A 17,604-nucleotide genomic window follows, 5' to 3' on the forward strand; every position below is an offset into this window, starting at 1 on the left:
ACATTCAAAGATACAGAGGTCTTAAAAGCCAAATATCACCCTTAAAGGACATCTTAAGACATATCTGGAAAAGCTCTGAGTGATTTAAGGAGACAGATATATACACACACACACACACATATATATGTACACACACACACATATATACACACATAGTATATATACACACATACATACTCATGTGCCTTTAAAAATCATTTACTGTGAAAATATATTTCCCAAGGCATATATAAGTGTATAGCTCATACTTATTTTATTTATTTATTTAGAGATGGAGTCTTGCTCTGTCTCCCAGGCTGGAGTGCAGTGGCACGATCTTGGTTCACTGCAGCCTCCACCTCTGGGGTTCCAGTGATTCTCCCACCTCAGCCTCCCAAGTAGCTGGGATTACAGGTGTGCACCACCACACACGGCTAAGTTTTTGTATTTTTAATAGAGATGAGGTTTCACCCTGTTGTCCAGGCTGATTCTGAACTCCTGACCTCAAGTTATCTGCTCATCTTGGCCTCCCAAAGTGCTGGGATTACAGGCGTGGGCCACCGTGCCCAGCCTGCTCATGCTTATTTTAACTAGTGGGACAATTCTGATCACTTGTGAAAAGTATGAATTGTGAGTGAAAAACCACAATTAAAAAAAAAAAGTATACTACCTATATTCTGCTAACCAGAAATCTCTGTGAACTGGCACTTCAGCACTTCTCTAGCCCAGTGATAATTGATTTTTATATCAAAAGCACTACAACATTTTCATGTTAATTAAATTTAATTATAATCCCATTATTTAAACTTGGAAAGACATTCCAAACAAGATGAACAAAGCACTATACATGGAATAAGAGTCAATTTCAGCTTGAATCTCAGTTTGACCATCCTCAGACTCTGTGGCCTTTGACAGTACAGTTTATTTCCCTGATGTGAAAATTTCTTATCCATAAAATGAAGATATCATCACTTCCTTTGCCTATCCCTAATGATTGCTTTAATGTCAAATGAAATAGTGGGCATAAAAGTATTTTGTAAACTTTGAAGGACTACGTGAATGTGCACTAGGTAATTGTAACAATCAGAATTTAACTAGAGTACCGAAGCTTAAGTTATGGTATATATACAAATGCAAAGTCACTTGGTGACATTTAAATGCTCTAAAAGCTCAAAGGTGATCACACCCTATGGAAAGTGTGGATCTTATAAGAGATTAGTGACATGTGGACTACGTTACCTTCCAGCATCTAGTCATTTATTAAAGCTTTTCAAGACTATTAGCAGTTAGCAACTAACACAGGCAGCAACCAAGTAGACAGCAAATTCCCCTGCTTCATGATCTCCTGTCACAGTAACTACTCATTTTTGAAAAATGACTACATATCAGGCCAGAAGTAAGTGCACACAAACATTATTTCATCTTAGCTCTCACAATAAACTTTTGAAATTGTACTATTATCCTGATTATATGGATGAGAAAACTGAGGCTCAAAGAAAGAAAAGAACCCCACTATCACATGGTAAGTAAATGATTATTTCAAAATTCAAACCCAGGCTAAGTCTGATTCCATTTGTATATATCTCTGTCTATAACATTTGTCTTTAATGATTTTGTTATGCTAATTACCAGATGCTTTTCTCCTTGCCAGTTCTTTTCTGAAGGATAATGCCTCAAAAGACAGATAACCTAAGACAAAAAGAAGCAAGATACTGGAACAGGTACTTCACAAAAGAAGATAGCTAAATGGGCAGGTGCGGTGACTCACTCCTATAATCCCAGCACTTTGGGAAGCTGAGGTGGGCGGATCACAAGTTCAGGAGTTCAAGACCAGCCTGGCCAATATGGCGAAACCCCGTCTCTACTAAAAATACAAAAATTAGCTGGGCGTGTTGATGGGCACTTGTAATCCCAGCTACTCAGGAGGCTGAGGCAGGAGAATTGCTTGAACTCAGGAGGTGGAGGTTGCAGTGAGCGGAGATTGCGCCACTACACTTCAGCCTGGCAACAGAGTGAGACTCCATCTCACACACACAAAAAAAGAAGATAGCCAAATGATCAATAAATATATGAAAACACGCTTGACTTCATTAGTTATCAGGGAAATGCACAGCAAAGCCATAATGGGATACTCTGACATACCAGACAGGCTAAAATGCAAATGACAATACTAGGTGTAGGGGGGAGGCACGCAGGTGGGAGTGAACATTGATCTGATGTTTCAGATCAACTGAGAGTATCAACTGGTTTCAGAAAGCTGCTGACCAGCATCTACTTAAGAACAATGTATTTATACTGTACCCTATGACTTGGCAATTTCATTCCTTGATTCACATCCAAAAGAAATGCATACATAAACATTCACAATATGGCATGTCCCAACTGTTTATAACAGCACTATTTATGATAGCCCCAAACTGGAGACTACCCAAATGCCCATCAACAGTAGCATGGATCACTAAGTCATCATAGAGCCACACAATGGAATACTGTATAGCCATGAGCACAAGAAACTGCAGGTTCAACTATGTGCAGCCACGTGGCTTAACATCATGATACATATGATACAATAGTGAGCAACACAAGCTGAATGAGAGGAGAGTACATGCTGTTTGAGTTCGTTTGAATAAAATTCAGAAACAGGAAAAACCAATCCACCGTGTTAGAAGTCTGTTTAGTGGGTACCCTGGGGGAGGTGGGAGACAGCTGGAACTGGAAGGGAGGAGAAGGTCACTCACAATGCTTGGTTTCTCGATTTGAGCGTTGGTTACACGGGCATGTTCACTTTGAGAACATTCTTCAAGCTCAACACTTACAATTTCTGTACCTACTTTTCTGCATGTATGTTATACTTCAGTAATAATACATTTAAAAATTACTAAAAGGATATAATTGGATTGTCTGTAACACAAAGGATAAACGCTTGACGGGATGGATACGCATTTTCCCATGATGGGATTATTACGTGTTGCATACCTGTATCCAAACATCTCATGTACCCCATAAATATATACACCTATTATGTACCCTCAAAAATTAAAACATTTTTTCAAAAAGCTTACCAAAAAGAGTTAGTATCTCTGCTCTCCAAAGCCTGCAAATGTCAATACTTCGGAAGTGTTTCACAGAAATGCACACAGAGCTTACCATGTTTATATATCCTTTTAAATTTAAGAGTATTTATTCAGCTCACAGATTTTCATGTCCTTAAAGAAATAGCAAGACAGTTTAGGTAAACACAGGAATTACTTCTGAGCTGTGAGGCTGAGTTCTAAAAGAATGATGGTTAGGAGTAAACAAAAGAATGAAGACTAGATATTGAACATCAATAATAATGTCAAGAATAAAAGCCTTATGCATTGAGTCTTAAAGAGCAAGACAGGGCTACAGCCTACAGCCTACTTCTGCGAGCCCAGTGCTCAGAGAAGTTTTGAATCTGAAGGTAACGTTAAACAAGTGAGGGGAGGGAACCTAATAAAAGCAACAGCTTAGAAAGGTAAAAACCTAGAAATAAAGAACTATGGCATATGCATATAACTTTCTTTGAAACCCACATAACTTTCATATTCTTTCTGAGAGACAATGTTTGAGTAGGAGGAATTCTTAAGAAAGCTGTCATACTAAAAAGAAAAAGTATAAGAACTAGTGAAAGATTAAGATACACACACAGATGCAAATTTGTCAATTGATTTATATTGTATCTAAAATATATTCTCTATATAATTAGATCTAACAGATATATGCATACATGTATGTATATACATATTGGCATTTAGTTCCAGTATTATCAGAATTGTGATTCCCTGAAATTGACAACAGATTTGAGAAAGGACACCAGGACAGCCCAGCCAGTGTGGTGAGGTCCTAACCACTAGCACCACATAGGGTTCTGGCTGCCCTTTGTATTCAATGAGCAGCCTCTAGACTCATCTGCTTTGCAGACAAATCTAAAGTCTCCATCACAGATAGATGCACAGTGGGTTCTTTTCCTCCAAGGAAAAAAATAGGTTTCAGATTTAACCTATCTTCCACTCCGGGTTGGCCATCTGTAAAGAAAACTGCAATCCATAAAGTGTCAAAGAAGAGAGGTTAAAACAGCAGCACGTGGGTTAGAGGTAAAAGGCTTCCCAAGAGAGAAACGCTCTAAAGTACAGGAAAATGTATTTCTAGTGACCAAGGTTATGCATGTCTTTTACCTTTAAAATACATTTGTGCTCTACATATTGTGGTGCTTTATTCAAAATACAGGGTAAAAATATTTGAGAATGAGCAGATGAACCAAGTCTCTGTATCTTTCAATCAAGACTTCAAAAATCCAGATTATGCTGTCTCTTCTTTCTATTTATTTACACGTTCCATGTAAGAAGAAGAACTAAAATAAGTAGGGTAAAAATTTGTTGCTTTGTTGGAGGCCTTATTTCAGAATTTCTGTATTCAATAGGCACACATAACCATGGATTTCTTCTAATTCATTATACGAGAATAAACAGAAACACAGAAAGCTAAGAAATTCTCACTCTTCATTATTCTCGTAACTATGGATTTTTAAATTAAAATTTTTTTTGTTTTTAACTTACGGTTTTCTTTAGGCGGCTAATCTTATACTCTAAAAAGTTTGTAACACTTATTCCCAAATCTTATTAAAAAAGCAATTAATTTTTTGATTGGATGAAAACCATCTATCCCTGCAGATGTCGTCTTTAGAAATCTTGGCTGGCTACCTCACTACTCCATTGATTTCTGATATGTCAACTGTTGCATTCAAAAGACAAATGGCACCAAATATGTAACAATTACAAAAACCTTTAAATGAAAGGGGTTTTTCAGGCTTTTACTTATTTAATCGAATTGATCACTCTCTTTAAGATTCGACAGTATAGTTATCTCTTCCCTGCCCTCCCACCCCGCCCCCTCACCGTTTCCAACTTTATTATTGAGATCATATCAGATTTTGACCTTGTTTGTCCTATAAGTCTCACATATATCTCTTTCTGTGGCCAATTTTCCAAGGTCACAGGTTTCTTTACCTTCAACACTTTAAGTATTGATTAGCTTGCTTTGTCAATTTTCTATTTGTTTTGCAGTCAGGAATGTCAAACCAGTGTTAAGCAATTCAGCACTGCAGTTTGTCCAGCCTGCATAAACCTCCTGTTCCCTTTTGCATCCCTCCCTGAAAATAGAGTAGCTGCACGCAAAAGGAGTATGAAAATCAAGCCAGCGCTTGCTCGGAGCTGGTCGGCTAGTGTACGGCACAGCATATTTCAATTAGCGTCCAATCAAGTTAAGTAGTGATACTTCAATATTTGTGTGAGCCTGCCTTGTAGAATTTAATACTCAGACAGCCATTTTGCAAAACACAGCAGGGCCATGAAATAAGGGCTATTTCAGTGAAAGAGTCACAGGATGATAAAGCTGTTGCAACAGCTGTGTCATCCATCCAGTGATTATTATCTACTATTTTTCTGAAGCTGCTCAAAATAGGATTTAGTGTTAGCCTCTGTGCCTATCTATAATTTGTCAGTCTCCGTGGTATTTCTGCCCCCCACCATCCCATCATTCAAATATGAAAATAGGACTACTGTAGGTAAAAGAGAGTATCAACTGGTTTGAATGAGACAGATCTCTGAGACAATGGACTTCTCAAACCAATCCCTGTGCAAGTTATTTCCAACCTTATCAAAGTCACAAGGCACAAAAGATAGATAAAAACATCTCTGGGAAAAAATAAATATGTCAGAATCTCCTACACCTCAGATTCCTTGAAAACTCATGGTACGAGATGATCGACTGTCTGGTTGGTTCAGCACAGGGAATAAAAACAGCTGAAAGAGGCAACATGCACCAGACAGACACGAACAGTATTTTCAGCTCCCAGCTGCAATTCTACAGCAATAGAAACTTACATAGGACACCCGTACTCGCCGGCGATGCACCAGCCCGCAGCACTGCATGAAGAGGGGGCAGAACGCAGTCAGCGTGTGGCTTCACCAAGCTGCACTGTGCCTTGTCTTCTCGTCACAGCCTCGGTCCATTTCTTCCCACCTTCTACTCCCAGGTAAGAGGCATGAGCAAATCGCTTAGCTTCTGCCTCCTAGGTAGTTTCTAAAAAAGCCACCGTTCCTGCAGGCATGCCAAAACTTTGTTCTCCCCTGTTTTGTCTTTTTTTGGGGGGTGGGGGGCGTAATTTGAGATCTTCTTCAAGGGGGTTTCCTATTTGCAAAAATCTACAAGAAGTAGCATTAATTTTCCAGAAGTAAGTATTGCTAACACAGAGTTAGGACTGTCCAGATCATCAGAGTTTCTTGGTGACGCTTTTACAGTAGCCATTCTCAACTCGGGAGATTTTCAAACATCTGAGAATCTTGCATGTCACAACCCTGCAGTATTCTGCTTTTAAAAAGGAGGAGGCCTACTCCTGCTGCTGTTTATGTGACTGCTTCTTAGCACGCTGCTGCTCCTGCTTCCGCGGCTGCTCAGCTATGATTGCCTTCTTCACAATGCACAGGCTGACAGCAGCATCCTGGATTCACTGTTACCTCTGTAACGTTTTGGGCATATCTGATTTGCTACTTCTCCCTCCTCCCCTGACCCTGAAAAATGACTGAGTCTAGACTCGAATTCACTGTGGATTCCTAGGACTACAGAAACATCCTCCAAACCATCAGATGCTTTGTCCTGCAGTAGGTATTTCACATGAATTGTAAGGAGGATAGCCAGAGTGGCCTCAGGACCTGACTCGCTCAAGCACTGCGGCGCACGGCTGTTTGGTGCTCACTGACAAATATTCATTTTCTGGGTTAAAGCATGTTAAATAAACGTAACTCTGGAAGGCGAATTTGATCCGACTCAGACCTCATTAATTCATTAGATCACATACTACCTATGATTTAGATATAATAAACTACATAAGGCTGCCTTCCAGGTGTGAGAGCTCCCAAGTCAATATTCTTTGTAAGCTATTATTTAGCTCTTTCCCTAAAGACCCAGTTTTCAGGGGCTGAGTTGATCCTAATATTCTCCCTAAAGACCTTGTGCATGTCACATATAAAAAGATGAATCATTAAGACATGTGGAGATTCAGCTGTTCATTTGTATGATATCAGACATTCTAATACACAATGATTCATAAAACACTTTAGTGTGTCATAGATATTGATCCAAATTTGCCCCCATGCCCAAGTCATTCCATATTCTGCTGAGACCTAAGAAGGTATGTTAATGATTTCATGTCACAGATTAACCACCCCTACGTTCTTTAGGTTCCTGGAAAAATAAAAGACAATTAATTCTCAACAATTTACCAGTATTTTCTCAAGGCTGTTTTGAGATAGGGTCTCACTCTACTGCCCAAGCTGAAGTGCAGTGGTACAATCATGGCTCGCTGCAGCCTTGAACTCTTGACTGCCTTGCTCAGGCAATCCTCCCACCTCAGACTCCCAAGTAGCTAGGGTTGTAGGTGCATGCCACCAACCTGGTTAGTTTTTTGTTTTTTTTGTTTTTTTGTTTTTTGGAGACAGAGTCTCACTCTGTCACCCAGACTGGAGTGCAGTAGCACAACCTCAGCTCACTGCAACCTCCACCTCCAGGGTTCAAGCAATTCTCGTGCCTCAGCCTCCTGAGTAGCTGGGACTGTAGGTGTGCACCACCATGCCTGGCTACTTTTTGTCTTTTTTTTTTTTGGTACAGATGGAGTTTCACCATGGTGGCCAGTTGGCCAGGCTGGTCTTGAACTCTTAGACTCAAGTGATATGCGCATCTTGGCCTCCCAAAGTGTTGAGATTACAGGTGTAAGCCATAGTGCCCAGCCTAATTTTTAAACATTTTTTATAGAGACAGGGGTCTCACTTTGTTGCCCAGACTGGTCTCAAACTCCTGGCTTCAGACCATTCTCCTGCTCCAGCCTCCTGAAGTGCTAGGATTACAAGTGTGAGACACCATGCCTGGCCTTAAAATCTATGATTTAAAGCAACAGTTTTATATTGTTATTAATAGTCTAAGAGGTTGATAGAGCTGAAAAAAAATTCTGCCTTAATCTCCTTATTTAACTGATAAACCAGGTCCCAAAATGAGTCCATGTTCTGTTTATCAGTAATATAAGCAATAGCATAATTTAAACCCTGTAGCTTATACAATCTACATAGTCTGTGAAAATTCTATGGTCTTATCATATACCAGTCAATCCTTTGTGGATTTGAAGGTCCAAAAGGAAAATAACAGATAGTCTATAGATAGACAATAAGGACACTTTAGTGATTAAATCAGAAACCTAGAGTAAAACAAAATTTCTGAATTACACTGCAAATTGGCTCTTGAAGTAAATCCTGGAAAAAAAAAAAAAATCCCTCACCATTTTCTGAACCATACATGATATATTTCTAGTAGGTAGGATTTCAATTTGATTTTTTAAAGAAACTTTAGTGAGAAGAACACTAAGTAATATAAAAGAACACATAATTCAAATTCAAGTTTTTTCTTTTTTTTTTCCTTTCTTTTTTTTTTTTTGTTTTTGACACAGAGTTTCGCTCTTGTCGCCCAGGCTGGAGTGCAGTGGCGGGATCTCGGCTCACTGCAACCTCCACTTCCCAGGTTCAAGTGATTCTCCTGCCTCAGGCTCCCGAGTAGCTGGGATTACAGGTGCCCGCTACCAGCCTGGCTAATTTTTTGTATTTTTAGTAGAGATGGGGTTTCACCACGGTAGGCAGGCTGGTCTCGAACTCCAGACCTTGTGATCTGCCCGCCTCAGCCTCCCAAACTGCTGGGATTACAGGAGTGAGCCACCATGCCTCAAGTTTTTTCTTAAGACCCCTTCATCACCTCCATCACCACACTTTTACTAGAATAACTGAATAAAGAATAAAAATTCAGCTTAAAGTTAGAATAGGATGAAAACACTGGGGAAATGATCTATCTCTTCTATGATTCTGAATTTGATTTGGAATTCACTTAACTTTTTATTAACTATGATATTTTTATATACAATATAAGAGAGATTCCCCCGTTCATTAGAGATTCCACCCACCTTGTCATTCAAGAATCCACAAAAGGATTCCAAGCACTAACTAATTTGATTCGGCAAACATTTATAGAGCACCTTCTGTTTGCTCAGTGCTGTGCTAAGGTGCTGGGGATATGAAATGAATAAAATACAATCCATGTATTCCTCTAGGCACTTATAACAACTGAGGAGGCTGGGTGCGGTGGCTCATGCCTATAATCCCAGCACTTTGGGAGGCCCAGGTGGGCAGATCACCTGAGGTCAGAAGTTTGAGACCAGCCTGACCAGCATGACGAAACCTTGTCTCTACTAAAAATACAAAAATCTGCTGGGCATGGTGGTGCATGCCTGTAATCCCAGCTACTCAGGAGGCTGAGGAAGGAGAATCACTTGAACCTGAGAGGCAGAGGTTGCAGGTTGCCGAGATCACGCCACTGCACTCCAGCCTAGGTGACAGAGGGAGACTCTGTCTCAAAAAAACAGAGGAAAGAGAACACAGTATTTAAGAGCAAAGGGAACACCAAGGAAACAACTCCTAACCATCCCTGGAAGGAACAACAGAGACTTCACAAAGATGAGGACACGGGCTAGCCTTGCAGAATGGATAGAATTGCGTTCAGTGGAAAGTGGGCGGAGAAAGAATCCCAGGCAATGGGCAGAAAATGCAAAAGCACAGAAGATTACATACAGACTATACACAGAACAAATTGTGTTTCTATAGTGTATATGAAGAAGGGTATCTTCAGACGACAGGGATCTACCCCAAGTCCTCATTCCAAACTCAGTTCTCCCCCAGATTCAGTCTTTACCTATCTCTATATCCCTAGCACTCAGTGCAGTGACTGAAACATAGTAGGTATCACAAAGATTCATAGTTGTCCCCTCCTGACCCATTCTTTACTTCATTTACAGTAATAGAAAAAGACACTGGCTGCTGGGCTAAGACTAATGTCCCAGCTTCTCTTGCAACGTGGATGGCCACAGGACTAGATTCTGGTCAATGGGCAGATGCAGAAATGGCATGTGCCAATACCCAAGTCATGTGTCATTGCTGAGAGCCGGGACAGCCATTTATAATGAGAAGAAAGCTGCACATTCAGGAGAACAGAGCGACAAGACAGACCCAAATCCCTAGGACAGGGGAGCTGCAATATTGGCCCAATAGTGCTTACATTTGGACTGCACCAAGAAAGAGACATAACTCCTATATTGGCACTTTTGCTCTGATTTCAATTATAGATCCTAAACTTGTACTATTATTGCTATTATTATTATTAATTTTTGAGACAGGGTCTCTGTCACCCAGGCTGGAGCGCATTGGTGCAATCTTAGCTAACTGTAGCCTCAACCTCCTAAGCTCACGGTGATCCTCCCACCTCAGCCTCCCAAGTAGTAGTTGGGACTACAGGCATGTGCCAACATGCCCAGCTAATTTTTGTATTTTTTGTAGAAATGGGGTTTTGCCATGTTGCCCAGGCTGGTCTTAAATTCCTGAGCTCATGCAATCCACCCACCTTGGCCTCTCAAAGTGCTGGGATTAGAGGCCTGAGCCACCACACCTGGCCTAAACATGTATTTTAAAAGCACCTCAAAGTGCTTCTGGAATGAATGATGAATTCACAGATCCAAGCCTGTGGAGGAGGAGGGGGAGTGGAAGAGGGGAATAAGAAAAGGCAAGAGTGGAGAGGAAAATCAGGATCTCAGGCGGGGACTACCTGGGTCCCATCAAAAGAGTTTAGATGCAGAAAAGAGTTTAGAATTGAACTGGTAGTACATACAGAATTATTGAAACTTTTAAATGTGAAAATTTCTGTAGTTTTATTAGGAAGTAGAAAAAAAATTTCAGACTGTTGAGTCTGAAAATAACCTGGTCAATAGTTCAACTTCGGCAAGAAATTGAAAGGTTTTGAGCTTGTATACTTTTCTGTGATAACTGTTCATTTACTAAATAATCAAATAAAGTCAATAAAAACTAGTTGCTTGGCTCATGTAGCTAAATTACAAACCTAATGAACTGCTAAATTAGCTGTTTTGTTATAATATGAGATATCTTAAAAGCAAAATATTGAAAAGTGATACAAAGAGGCTCAATGACTAAAGTCAACAAATTAAAAATAATCAAAGATAAATGTAGATAATATTGATGGCAGATATATATTTTTTAATCCAAGGGATTTATTCCTGGAGAGTCATTTGAAAGTATGAGGATTACCGTTTCTTTACTATTCACTGTCCACGTTACTATTAGTTAGGAGTGGCAAGAACACAGTCAAAGTTAAACATCAGATGAAGTGCTTCCTCCAAGAAGAGAACTCTTTGATAATAGGAAATGAAAGACCTAAAGAAGCCTTCTGTGGCAGAACTGAAGGTTTTGTGTCAGAGTTGACTCTGCTGAAGTGTTTCTGGCTTTTCTGTGGCTGTGATTTCAGGAAAGAAGGGTCCCTCCTCCAACAGACACGTGCTCATATCCTCATTAGACTCTCCCTTCATAGTACGTCTGCAGCCATGAAGAGCCTAGTGTCCTTAAGTTGACCGAAAACTCTTTTGCTAATTTCAGTAAAAACAAAAAAAAGGACCAACTGTCTCTATTCATCCATCCGGCCAACAATATCAACTGAGGGCTGCTCACCAAGCGCGTGTCTCTGCTGGGCACCAATAGGATGACGACAAGTAAAACAACTAAGGTCCTTGCCTTCAAGGAGCTTAAAATCCAGGGGGCAAGGCAATTTGAATCCAATAATCACATAAGCATATAATTATAAGCTAATAAGATATTTGCATGAAAGTACAGAATACTATGAAAATGTAGAGCAGGTTGACATCTTCGAGAATTAGAAGGGTCAGAAAGGTGTCTCTGGGGCACTGCTACCTGAGCTGAGGTCAAAGGGTGCGAAGGAGTTAACTAAATGCAGGGGAGATATGGCAGGAAGAGGGAAGGTATTATTTACAAAGGTCCTTGTGGTAGAAAGGAGAAGGCTGAGTTTAAGCAGTTGGAGAATAAAGCGAGAGAAAGAGAAGATGAGGTTAGGGAGGCAGGTGATACCAGGCAAGAACATGAGGACCATACTGGGGATCTTTTCTCTTTCTACAAAGAGCAGTGGGATTTCTTTCCCTCAAAAGGCGTGATCAGATTTGTACCATTTAAAATCCACTTTGGCAGTAGAGTTGAAGACAGATTGGAAGACAGCTAGAGAGAAGCCAGGGAGGCCAACTAGGAAGTAATTTTATCCAAGCAAAAGATGATGGTCTCGTGCTAAGGAGCTGAAGACAGGAGGTAAGGAAAATGAACGAATCTATTAGATATTGAGGAATTCAAGTAGGTAAGTGCAAAATACAGAAAACAGAAAATGAAACCCAATGTAATACATACACATTCCCGTGTTCTCTCATTCCTGAACATTTCCATGCATTTCTGAAGTTCAGTCTTTGGTAATCCAATCTGTGATAAACCTTTATTTTCATGTCAGTGCCAGTTTGCTTCTATTTCTTGGTCCAGTCCTCATTTCTCTTCTTAGGGTCATGAACAAAATCCTTATCTGGCTGCTTGCAGCTTCCACCGAATTCCACTTCTGTAGCCACCAAACTGCACACTCTATTTCATTCCAGCTTCTACAGAACTGAAAACCTTTCTCTAGTTTTCCTTTATTTCTCACCAAAGTGTCTGGGTTCTCTTTTGACCTGCTGGATTTTTTTTTTTTTTTTTTGGTTTTTGTTTTGTTTTGTTTTCCAGACCAATAATCTATCATTTTTTTCTCAATAATGAGAATGGCAACATTTGTTTATTTATCACCTACACGCAGATAGCAGGAGAAGTAAATAAGATAATGAAAAGCAATGTAATTAGGGAAGAAGTCATACTTTTGAAATTACTAGTAATCATGGAATGCACACTAAACCTCAATGATAAATTTAAAATATATTTTGTGTTATTGAGGTAGACTACACTTAGCACACTTAAGATTGTCAGAACAAGCTTGCGCAACCCTAATAAATCCCAGTTCTCTGATAGCTCAGTCATACTTAAAGGAATACAATGTAGCAACGAAAACTTGAAAATCAAACGCCAATCTTTAATTGCATAGCTCAAAGGATGTAACACAGGATCCTATAACCCACAGCAACACTTCTCAAACGTCCTTTTTCCTTTCCTCCCTGATTCTCTCATAATCAAAGCCATTTGAGGACCTATACTTTCTAGCACAAACAAAAACATCAAAAATGGACTCTCCCAGGTACAGAGCTTCCTGACACTCTCTCTCCCTCAACCTACATCCTTCAGCTTTGTATGAGGTAAATTTGCTTAGTTTCTATGCTTTTAAAAATTTTCTTTACATTTGCCCTATTGTACTCATCATTCAGATTCTAAACAAGAAAAGCCAGGAAACAAAAACCTGATTCCTTTTATTTTGTATCTTCAGTCAATTTTCTTCATGCCCAAACTTCAGGTTTCATGCTCCAGAGTGGAGGGCAATGATAGAACGTTATTAGATGGGGATGGAAGGAGAAGTGCTGAGTAGAGAAAAGTAAAATTCTCTTTATTACAGGGAGTGGAGGAAATGAGGATGGAGAGGGGAAAAGGCGAGGCATATTCACATCTTAAATTTTCCACACTCTCAGAGAATCCATTTGACCCGTTCATTTCATTCATTGTAGATCTAAGAAAATGCAACATGTATATAAGAAAGAAAATGGTAGCTCTTTGGTGGCAAAAGACAAGAAAGGCTATTCATAGTGTAACATTTCATGAACAAATCTAGGATGATAATAGGATAAAATATTTCCCAGCAGCAATTTTGATTTCCTCTTTGTTTGGAAAGACCATGAAAGAGAAACATACTTTTCTCTGAAGCTGCCATAAAATACTCCTGATAGATTTTAGAATTCTATGATGTACCTAATAAACTGTATATATTTTTATTAAAATTCATACTTATCATAAATATTGCTGTGTACTCAGCCCCACCAGTATCTAACTTACCTTACTATGCAATTCATTTAAAAACTGGACAGTTTGTAACTTTTTAAAAACCCAAGGACTCAAGCAAAGAGGTAAAAAGAGTTGCACTGACTCCGGCTGAGTTCTAATCACTATTCTAAACACATCACGAGCTCATCCTCTGATTCTCATGACAACTCCATGAGCCCTTCATCTCCATTCCATAAACGAAGAGATTGGGGCACTGTGAAGTCAGGTAAGTTGCTCAAGGCAATGGCAGAGTCAGGACTTCTAGCCGGATGTTTGACTCTTGAACCCATGGCTTTAAACCTCTTCCTACCTTCTCTTTGAAAGGTGAAAATTAATTTTATAAGCTGACCTTGGAGGATCACATAATGGTTAATTAATTAACCAATCCAGTCATACAACAGACGCTTTTCCACCCGAGCCATCCTCTGTCTACCTTTCAGGGGTTCCCCTTCTAGCAGTTTCCCAAATCACCTTTCTGCAAAAACATTCCCACCTTACACTTTTTCCTTCCCCTTTCTTGCAAAGTGTGAAATTTTACCAATTGGAAAATTCATGTTGTGCCACAAGTATCTTCTTATAAAAATTAAACCTCTCTTAAATATAAGCTCTATGACAAATTATTTAAAACCGTATTTTACCTACCTATAGCTGCATATCTATCTATTCCTCACCTTGTTTCAGAAATAATTAAAGGCAATTTACAAGGATAAATTTTAAAAGGACGTTTAAATAACATAAAAGAGGGGTTAAAAAAAAAAAAGCAAAGCAAAGATGGCAATACAAAACGCAGAAACCAGGCTCGAAATGCATCCCATAATAATGGAAGTACTTCCTACTATGAGCCATAGATCTGGCTGTAAGCTTTCGAGCAGCCAACTCAAAAAGAGAAACTCGGTCGGTTATGTAATTTACCATCCATAAGCTTAAAATAAACCAAATGCTCAGAAGAACGACTCTGTTTGGCACTAACACCAGACACCAATTTCTCCTGGAGGCCCCATAAAAAGGAACATTGTGTAAACTTATGAACAGCATTCCTTCCGGTAAATGCCACAGTGGGTTCTGAAAAGCTGTTTCTTAGACTGACGGTCAGGGAAAGCTAAAGGTTTCCCACCATAGCAACATTCAGTAAAATAATCTGGACAGAGAGAAAGGAAAATAGGTTAGATAAGATAATTAACTCCTTATAGATTTGGCTTGAACCAAGAATAACAACAAAAACAAAGAAAAAAAACATGAACATTTATTTACTGATACAGGCACCCAGTGAGCATTATTCCTTTAATCCTCTTATCAATTATGAAGAAGACTATTACTCTTTCTCCCTGGGTGATATGGTTTGTCTCTGTGTCCCCACTCAAGTCTCATGTTGAATTGTAATTCCCCCAGGGGAGGGACCTGGTGGGAGGTGATTGGATCATGGGGGCAGATTTCCCGCTTGCTGTTCTTGTGTTAGTGAGTTCTCACGAGATCTGATGGTTTAAAAGCATGTAGCACTTCCCTCTGTGCTCTGTCTCCCATTCCACCATGGTAAGATGTGGTTGCTTCCCCTTCACCCATCCGCCATGATTATAAGTTTCCTGATGTCTTCTCAGCCATGTCTCCTGTACAGCCTGTGGAACTGTAAGTCAATTAAACCTCTTTTCTTCCTAAGTTATCCAGTCTCAGGTAGTTCTTTACAGCAGTGTGAGAACGGATTAATACAGTGGGTTACAAATGAGGAAACAGACTTAAGAGTTGAGTCCAGGCATGGTGGCCCATGCCTGTAATTCCAGCCCTTTAGGAGGCTGAGGCGGGTGGATCACCTGGGGTCAAGAGTTCGAGACCAGCCTGGCCAACATGGTGAAACCCCATCTCTACTAAAAATACAAAAACTGGCTTGGCGTTGTGGCAGGCCCTTGAGACCCCAGCTACTCAGGAGGCTGAGGCAAGAGAATCACTTGAACCCAGGAGGTGGAGATTGCAGTGAGCTGAGATTATGCCATCGCATTCCATCCTGGGCAACAGAGTGAGACTCCATCTCAAAAAAAGGAAAAAGAAAAAAAAGAAAAAAGAGTTGAGAGACTTGCTTAAGGCTACGAAATTCATACGCAGCAGAAATAGGATTTGAACCCAGATTTGTTGAACTGTAAAAATCTAGCTCCCAATCAGAGTTTTAGACAGTGAATGGATTGTGTCTACTAAACAATCCTACTGAGTATTGTTTCTCATCAATGAGCGTCAGATAAATATTTGATGGCAATGACCTTAAGACTACTCAACACAGATGCATATGATTTACCAATAAAGCTGGAAGTAATAAAAGACGAAGACACTTAGGGGAAGACCATTCACCTTAGCTTGCAGCTGTAGAAAAAGAAAATGGCTTTTCCTCCGAACATCTAACTACCAATGAGAAGTTCCAGAGACTGGAGAGAAGAGGATGTAGGTAGCTCTGGTGCATGGACACTTCAGGAGTAAGACCAGACCTGGGAGGGAGGTGGAGGATAAACCTGCACAGTATTGGATATTTTGGGTGAGGACTTAAGAAAGTAGAGATGAGGAAATGGAAATGGAGGAAGTCAGAGATGGATCTTGTCTCATTCAAAAGCAATTTGCGTTGGTGTTGATTCTAATACTAGGCTGTATGGTGGTCGTAAGTATCTAGATATCCTAAATCTTAAATATTTAATTTTCCAAAAATAAAAGACACCTGTCCATAGTCATAGGTGGCTTAGGCGCCCTCTACATTTAGAATAGACAACTTTCAAAAAAAGAGATAAAATTGAGGGTAGGCAGACCTCCTTGACCTCTTAGAAAGATGAATTTTGAGCAGAACAAAGTGAATAAAGTGAAGGACCCAGACAACATGGCAGAAGAAAAGTCCAGGCAAATGCCCTGAGGCAGGAACACACTTCACCCACAGAAAGGACAGTAAGAAGGTGCCTGTGGATGAAGCCCATTGAGTGGCCAGATCATGTAAGTTCACCAAGTTACAACAAGGACTGGATTTTCTTCTAATTGGGAGGAAAGCCATTGGAGGACTTTAAAAAGGACACCTAGCTTGATTTATATCTCAGAAGTAGCATTCTGCCTGCTGTGTGGAGACTGCCAAGGGCTAATGAGGAAACACAGAGATTATTTTTTAGACTATTGCAATAGTTCAGATCAGAGAGAAGGGCTTGGTCTAAGGTGTTCATGGGAGGACATCTTGAGAAGTGGTAGGATTTTGGATATATTTTAAAGTCCAGGGTGACAGAATTGACCTATAGATTGATGTCTTATTGGAGAGAAAGAAAGAATCCAAGACTGAGTCCAACTGGAAGCTGAAAGGGGGAGATGGGGCTGAGCAACCATTCACATGGTTGCTCCATTGCCTAAAAAGAAAAACATTTAGGGAGAAGCAGGCTCAGAGGAGAAAACGAAAAATACTTTGCAGGGATATTAATTTTGAGAAGTCTATAGGACATCAGTGTGGAGCAGTCAAGTAGGCAATTTTGTATGTAACCCCCGGGTCCAGAAGGGCGGTGTGAGTACAGAAATAAACTTGGAAGGTGGCATATAGATGGTCTTGAGAACCACGAGCTTTCGGGAAATTCCCTTGAGAAATTTCCCAATAAAGAGGAGTTGACAACTGATTCCTGGAGCATCTCGCCCATTAGAGGTGACATCAAGTAAGATGAAG

General features: G+C 40.0%; 1 protein-coding gene across 8 annotated transcripts in view; it reads right to left on the reverse strand.

The window, feature by feature from the left end:
* Positions 1-17,604, reverse strand: part of CACNB2 (calcium voltage-gated channel auxiliary subunit beta 2) — a 401,610-nt gene that overhangs the window by 276,021 nt on the left and 107,985 nt on the right. For 2 of the 8 annotated variants that reach the window (XM_017962587.3, XM_017962585.3), the window contains exon 1: positions 5,883-7,347. The exons of the other annotated variants lie outside the window; for them this stretch is intronic. In XM_017962587.3, the coding sequence (XP_017818076.1) occupies positions 5,883-5,930 (48 nt within the window). In that variant the 5' untranslated portion in view covers positions 5,931-7,347. Of the gene's footprint in view, positions 1-5,882; positions 7,348-17,604 lie in introns of those variants that run through there. 8 annotated transcript variants of the gene reach the window in all.

The sequence above is a fragment of the Papio anubis genome, chromosome 11 (genome assembly GCF_008728515.1).
Source record: "Papio anubis isolate 15944 chromosome 11, Panubis1.0, whole genome shotgun sequence".
In the NCBI taxonomy this organism is placed as follows: domain Eukaryota; kingdom Metazoa; phylum Chordata; class Mammalia; order Primates; family Cercopithecidae; genus Papio; species Papio anubis.